This window comes from Ischnura elegans, chromosome 6 (assembly GCF_921293095.1).
Source record: "Ischnura elegans chromosome 6, ioIscEleg1.1, whole genome shotgun sequence".
Lineage (NCBI taxonomy): Eukaryota > Metazoa > Arthropoda > Insecta > Odonata > Coenagrionidae > Ischnura > Ischnura elegans.
Genome location: NC_060251.1, coordinates 109,019,076 through 109,026,149, shown reverse-complemented (window position 1 = coordinate 109,026,149; position 7,074 = coordinate 109,019,076). Strand labels below are relative to the sequence as shown.

Sequence of the window (7,074 nt, the reverse complement as noted above, 5' to 3'; positions counted from 1 at the left end):
AAATCTTTTTTACACAACATTTTCACATATAGTTCTTTATATTTTTGACTTTTCACAAATAGTGTATATTGTTCATCCTTTGTATTGTAAACGTTTGTCTACCATTTTTAATATGTTTTCATTGACGCTATCGAGGGGTTAGGTGGAAGAGGGGACTTCTTAGTCACAACCTCACCCGAATAAAGGCATTTTATTATTATTATGATGTTTGGCGGGGGGTGATCAATCACCAGCATACAGCATGCTATTGGACTCTCACTTGCACACAACACTGTCCAAAAACGTCACGCATTCTAACAAATTATACTACCACATGCTGTTAGAAATAATAATAAAACTCAGAAACATGCATTAAGTTATAAATAAGTTAGTAGGCTACACTACAAGTCATTTAACCCTTTCAGACCTGGTGTCCATTGTAATGGACATAGGTTTCAATGTATTGCTACATTGTATGCGATGTCTTCTCAAGTTTTTTTTTGAGCTCCCGTCATTCAGTGATACTTTGTCTACTACTATGCGAGTGGTGCCGTGTGCCGATAAAGCGGTTTGGCTGCGAAGGGAGCTCATTTCAGAAATGGCATCCACTTCATCAACTGCTAAAGGTACGTGAAAGTGTAGATTTTATTTTTTAAGTACTATTGGTCCTAGAGGATTGCAGAATTTTTTAAACATTCCTCATTGTTTAGTAATTGTGATATGAGTCTAAAATATTATTTATAACTTTAAGTTTTTGCGATGTTCATCATTGAATGAATGTCCATTGCAATGGACAATCGGACCACGAGGAAGAGTCAGTACTGTTCCTTTCACTTTCCTTCCCGTGCAGTGCTGTAAACATTTCAAGTATATTTTATTTTCTACGTGTATGTTACCATTATACTGGCTGATAATTTATTTCATATGTAAATAGATACCATATTCTCTGGGTTTATATATTTTATGCATCACAATTAGTTTTATTTTGCTATTTTTATTACTTAGCATAATATGTGATTTAGTTATGAATGGTGATTCTTAGCAATATAAGATTTTGTGTAATTTTTAGATGCATTCAATATCAACGATGCTGAACATATCAAAACACTTATTGGGTACCTAGAGGATCCAAACGACTCAGAAATCGAAGGCTTAGATAGTGATGATACTGATGCAGATGAGCAACTCTCCACATCCCCTCAAATACCAGGTATTCAAGAATTCTAACTCTAAGAAATGCATATTTCTCGCTGATAAAATGTCAATTTTGAAATGTTACAATCCATTTGGAAAAACTACAGGAACTAACGGTGATGGAGATGATCAATACGAAGATGAGATTGAAATTCCAGCTCTCTCAGATGGACAACCGGAAAACGAGGAATTGCTGAATTTTGGACTTTCTGACAAAGCAAACATAACGTGGAAAAGGCAAAAATACAACCAAGCGATTGGATTGCAGAGTGCCATTGAAAGAAGAGACAAAGACGATGTTGAGGTTGGTTTGCCTTTGGAATATTTTTCCCGCTACATCAGTTCAGATCAGTATGAAAATATGGCAGAAAAGACAAATATGTATGCCCTTCAAAAAGGAAAGTCAAATTTCAAGCCAACGAATAAAACAGAAATTGAAAAACTCGTTGGTATGCACATTATAATGGGTTCATTAAATCTCCCAAGAGTAAGACTGTACTGGGACAAAGCTTTGGGAATATCTGTGTTCCATGAGAATATGACCAGAGATCGATTTTTTTCACTACGATCTAACTTACATGTGGTCAATAATTTGAGTACTCCTACGATATGTCATGATAAGCTATTCAAAGTTCGTCCCCTTCTTGATTCTGTGCGAAAAAGGTGCTTGGAACTGCAAATGGAAAGCAATATTTGCGTAGATGAGCAAATGGTACCTTTCAAGGGGAAATTATCCTTGAAGCAGTACATGAAGGGAAAACCTTCCCCATGGGGGATTAAAATATTTGTCTTGTGTGGACAGAGTGGCCTCTGCTATGATTTCCTTGTTTACCAAGGAGCCACCACGGAAATTGAACCCGAATATTTGAAGAGATTTGGACTTGGAGCATCAGTTGTTCTGCAGCTGACTAAACGCATAAAAACGGAGGGTCATTTCCTGTATTTTGACAACTATTTTTCTAGTTTTCATTTATTTGAAGCACTGAAAGTAAAGAAAATCTTTGCAGCAGGCACCGTGAGGACAAACAGATTTGGAAATCCTCCATTACATACAGATAAGGAATTGGGGAAACGTGGAAGAGGTAGCTATGACGAGTTGGTGAGCAGTGAGAGCAATATAGTTCTGGTGAAGTGGTATGATAATAAGTCAGTGGTGTTGGCTTCAAACTTCGTAGGTGTAGAGGAGATGGATGAAGTCCGACGTTGGAATAAAAAGCAAAAGAAATTCGAGCAAGTTGCCAGGCCAGCAGTAGTTAGATACTATAATCATTCCATGGGAGGTGTTGACAAACTAAACCAGTTGATAAGCTTCTATAGAATACACATAAAGTCAAAGAAGTGGACTTTGCGTATGTTATTTCACGCAATTGATATAGCTGTAGTAAACAGTTGGCTGGAATATAAGCAAGATAATGCAGCCGCGTCCACGCCGAGGACGGAAGTTTTAGATTTGCTTCATTTTCGTCTTTACTTGGCAAACAGCTTGATATCTGCAAACAAGATCGCTGAAAAAAATAAAAGAGGTAGACCAAGCAGTAGCCCCAAGCAGGAGGCAGTAACAAAAAAAAATAAGGTTGAGAGTAGGCCATATCAGGAAACTCAGAAAGATTTAGTTGATCATTTCCCGGAATATGATGATATCAAAGAGGCTACCCGTTGCAAGGCAATTGGTTGCAGGGGAAAAACGCATGTATTTTGCGTAAAATGTAATGTAAATTTGTGTTTTGTAAAGGGAAGAAACTCTTTTGAGTTATTCCATCACTAGTTCATTATTCTGAACCAGTTATGTTGATGTAACATATTTTGCTATACACAACTATGTACAATAAAGGTTTCAAATTCATAAAAAGTATGTATTTTTATCACAAAAAATTAGTCCACTCTTAGTATAATCTGGAATTCAACAGGTAGGTAGGCATGTCAAATTTAACGTTGTAAAAAATGTGCAACTTAGACCAAATATTGAGTAAATTTTCATGTAATTTATATAATTCCTGATAGGAATGGGTGCTGCCATCTAGTAGTATCAAGGGGCAAAAACTTCAAGAACAACCGGCATATACAACCCTATAGTCCCAATGTCCATTATAATGGACATAAAATTATTTAAACAATTACCAATACATTTACTATTTAAACTACATACAATCATTATTTAGTTTATATGAAAGTAGTTTCTGCTGAAAAATATTTTTTTAGATCGTTAAAAATAAATCAGGTCTGAAAGGGTTAATCTATTTATGAATTCTAACGCTGCCGTTATCTCTTATTTATTGTGGAAAAAAAGACATTCTGAATATATCTGTTCTGCAGTCTACCTGTCTTATTTTATTTATGTGATGCAATACAACTTTATCATTAATTATTTTTGCAAAAGTATAAATTATTATTGATTTATGCCTTTGCTCCTAGTACCTCCATACTTAGACCGTTGGACAATTAAATAAAATAGGCTCCCTTACTACTCTTTTCACTTCAGACTGAAAGATTTTGAAAAATATATAAGATTAATACAAATAAAGAAAAATATATATCCTTTTACGTTTCAGAATACACTAGGACTCTAGTGTCGTCACCGACTCATGAAAAGTGGGGAGAAACAATTGTGATTTTTTTCTATTTTAAACTTTTGAGAGAAGAGTTGCATAGTGAAGACTTCTGTTCGAGTCATTAAATCTTTTTCTATTTCATCAAACGAATTCACTGAATGATTTTGGGTCTGAGTGAACGACCACATTGTTTTAATTTTTCTGAAACTTTTTGCTCAAATAGTTGATGGAATACTAACAATAGTAGCGTGATGTTCACTGTCTAAAAAGTCTAAATAAAGTTGGACTGCAGAGTCAAAACACTTTCATATGTTCAACCGATTCAGTCGTGATATAGTGGAAGTTCGACAAAATTTAAATAAAAGCTAGTTGCACTTTTACATAATTATTTAAGGCGTACCACGCCTTTTGGCTCACAAAGTCATCACATAGCTATGTAAAAGTGCAACTACCTATTGCTAAAATATGAATTAATTCCTAAAACCGTATTCAGTAATTAGTAGTAAAAGTTATTAAATTTTGGAGAAACAATAATAGTCTCTGCTATTCGTAAAAACTAACCATCCAAATCAATCTAATCTGTGAACTACTCTCTCGTTAGGTATAGAGGCGAGCGGATTTTTGAAGTTTGTTGCCGCGAAAATAAGTCTGATGCAATCAAACGCTTCAATTAGGAGAGAATATTTAAACATTCTCGCGAAAATTACTTAAATTTCGCTCCCCGAAGAAGCCATCTTAAAGACAGCTATGGGGGGTAAACAACCCCTTCTTTTGTCCTTCGTTCGGTTGTCAAGGGCAGATCATACGACCTCCGCCAACATGTGCTGTTCTCAACTCAACCAACGCAAACAACGACACCACGCGACGGATGGATGGGGGAAAAAGAGCAGCTGTCGCCATGAATGTGCATTGGCGAGGCGGTGCATTTGTCAAGAGCTCTTGCATCAGTGGTGGGCGTTTTCGACCTTGCGAGGCGGTCCAGACTTGTGGAGAGACTATCTCGACATCCCTCCCGCGTCGATTCGCCGCTGACTCATCGCCACATTCGGCCAGTAATGCGCGGATGACTGAGATACTCTTTCCCTCTACTCTTCTAAAAGCTAATCGTAAAATGGGTTTTGTTAAAAGAATATTAGGAAAGTGCGACGACAAAGTGAGAGGAATTAGCTACTTTTCCCTCGTTAGACCACATTTAAAATACGCTGCCAGTGTTTGGGACCCTCATGAAAAAGGCTTAATAACAGAGTTAGAACGCGTGCAAAGAAGAGCTGCCAGGTATGTGAAAGGTCGTTACGATAGTCTTGTTAGTGTAACTGACCTCTTAGATAAACTCGGATGGGAATCTCTGTCGGACTGTAGATTGAAAAATAGACTAAACCTTTTAGATAAATTCAAGAGCAGTGTCTTTTCTGACGAAGTTAGCCATATCTCATGATCGCCAACATACTGCAGAATATCATATCATATAAATAAAATAAGGGAGATAGATTGTAGAACAGACAGGTTCAGAATGTCTTTCTTTTCCACGATCAATAAGAGATTATAACGGCAGCGTTAGAACTCACAAATAAATTATATGACCTTTAGTGTAGCCTACTAGCTTATGTTAAAATTAATGCATGTTTCTGAATTTTATTATTATTTCTAACAGCATGTGGTAGCATAATTTGTTAGTATACGTGACGTTTTTTGGACCGTGTGATGTGGATGTGGGAGTACAACTGCATAGAGGCGATTGATCATCCCCTGCCAAACACTCTAATGGTGGCTCGCAGGGTATTATGTAGATGTACATGTACTATTTTTATGACTGAGTGGGGATTGCCTTTCATGCTAGTGAGTAGTCACCCCCTAGCAAATCCTCTGCAGGTGGCTCGTAGGGTATTATGTACATGTAGATGCTAAATAATTACTCTGGTTAAATATGTTAAGATGTATCAGATGTTAAATAATAAAATATAAACGGTTACCTCAGCCAGTCTTAGTTATACATTCATATTGATGAGCGATAAGCGCAACGTGCCGAATCCAAGTACAAGACGTAATAATAATTATCGATGAAATTATGATAGTCGCAGGGGTGTGAACATGATTTTTCGTTAACTGAAGTGAGGTGCGGCAACTTTAAAATCGTTTAGAAAACTCGTAGAGATGAATTTTTGAATAAAGAAAGGGCTTCCCGCAATCAACATAAAGGGGTGAGTGTCTTGAGAAAAGGCGTGGAATCAATCGAATACCCTATAGTTGGAACAATTTGAACTTATCTTGGAAAAAGTCGACATCTCACCGATTTTTATTTAGTTTCAATTATTTGTCAAGTATTTAAACTTGTTAAATAATTAAGAGTAGGAAAGAGATCATAGTTTATACCTAAGCGAACGCATTCACAACCAACGTGGACAATACTCTTACGAATAAAAAAATGTAAGGAAAATTAAATAAACATAAAACGAGCTCACAATGCCTCTTACATGCATTGGCTAAAAATATTTCTGAAAGAAAATGTAAAAAAAAGCCTCTTGCCGTGCCAGTGATGACACACTGCCGTGACCAGGATTCGAACCTGGGTTGTTGCGGCCACAACGCAAAGTACTAACCACTATACGATCACGGCTATTTCGAGGCATGGAGGAGAGCGCTAACAAAATTGTATAAATTTCCCTTGACGACCATCTTCCGATGCTTGAATGGGTTGTTTATTGTAAAAGTAATTTTTTTCAGTTATTTTGAGAGAAATTGATTCATAAAACAGTGGGAAAGGATTGCCGCAAGAATATAGTGTCCACGATAATGCTTTCCTTTTTGATTCCCGATTCCCAGCCATCAGCAAACGGCAAGATATCGTCATGCTTCCTCAGGCAACGTAAATTGGTATGCCAAAAGCAACTTATAATGTGTTTGTAAGTTAAAAAACTACATTGCTATATATTAAACCCAAATAAAAGGGTTACTAAGAAATCGTGCCCTATGAAAAACAGGTAAAGATCATCAATTACTCTTCTCGTTATTGATTTAACACGAGCGCAGTAAATTCGTATATTGATTGTATGAAGGTTTTGTTGATGTCAAATCAGTTATTGTACTTTATCAATATTTTGTACATTGCATTGCATTAAAAATTGCATTATGTACGTAGTTCACCTTGTGTTCCTTAATCATAAATACCACAAAATCCGCAAGAAATTAATAATATGTCAAATTGTTTCCCTACATTCTTGTACCTATTGATTATTCTATGCACAAATGACAAAGGACTTCGTTTTCTTCCACGGATTTATTTTCGTGGTACGACATGTTTAAACCTCAAGATATCATTTTCAAGTACCTACTGTCCTTTGAAGGTACTGGAAAA

General features: G+C 36.3%; 1 protein-coding gene and 1 non-coding gene across 2 annotated transcripts; one reads left to right on the top strand and one right to left on the bottom strand.

The window, feature by feature from the left end:
* Nucleotides 1-396: 396 nt before the first annotated feature.
* On the top strand, nucleotides 397-3,373 carry LOC124160457 (piggyBac transposable element-derived protein 3-like). The gene is made up of 3 exons (XM_046536308.1): nucleotides 397-605; nucleotides 1,049-1,189; nucleotides 1,281-3,373. Exons 1-3 carry the CDS (start codon nucleotides 422-424, stop codon nucleotides 2,936-2,938), a joined length of 1,983 nt encoding a protein of 660 aa, XP_046392264.1. The 5' UTR covers nucleotides 397-421; the 3' UTR covers nucleotides 2,939-3,373.
* Nucleotides 3,374-6,264: 2,891 nt separating this feature from the next.
* Trnah-gug lies at nucleotides 6,265-6,336 on the bottom strand. Its single transcript has one exon. It is a non-coding gene; the product is annotated as a tRNA-His (tRNA).
* Nucleotides 6,337-7,074: the final 738 nt, after the last annotated feature.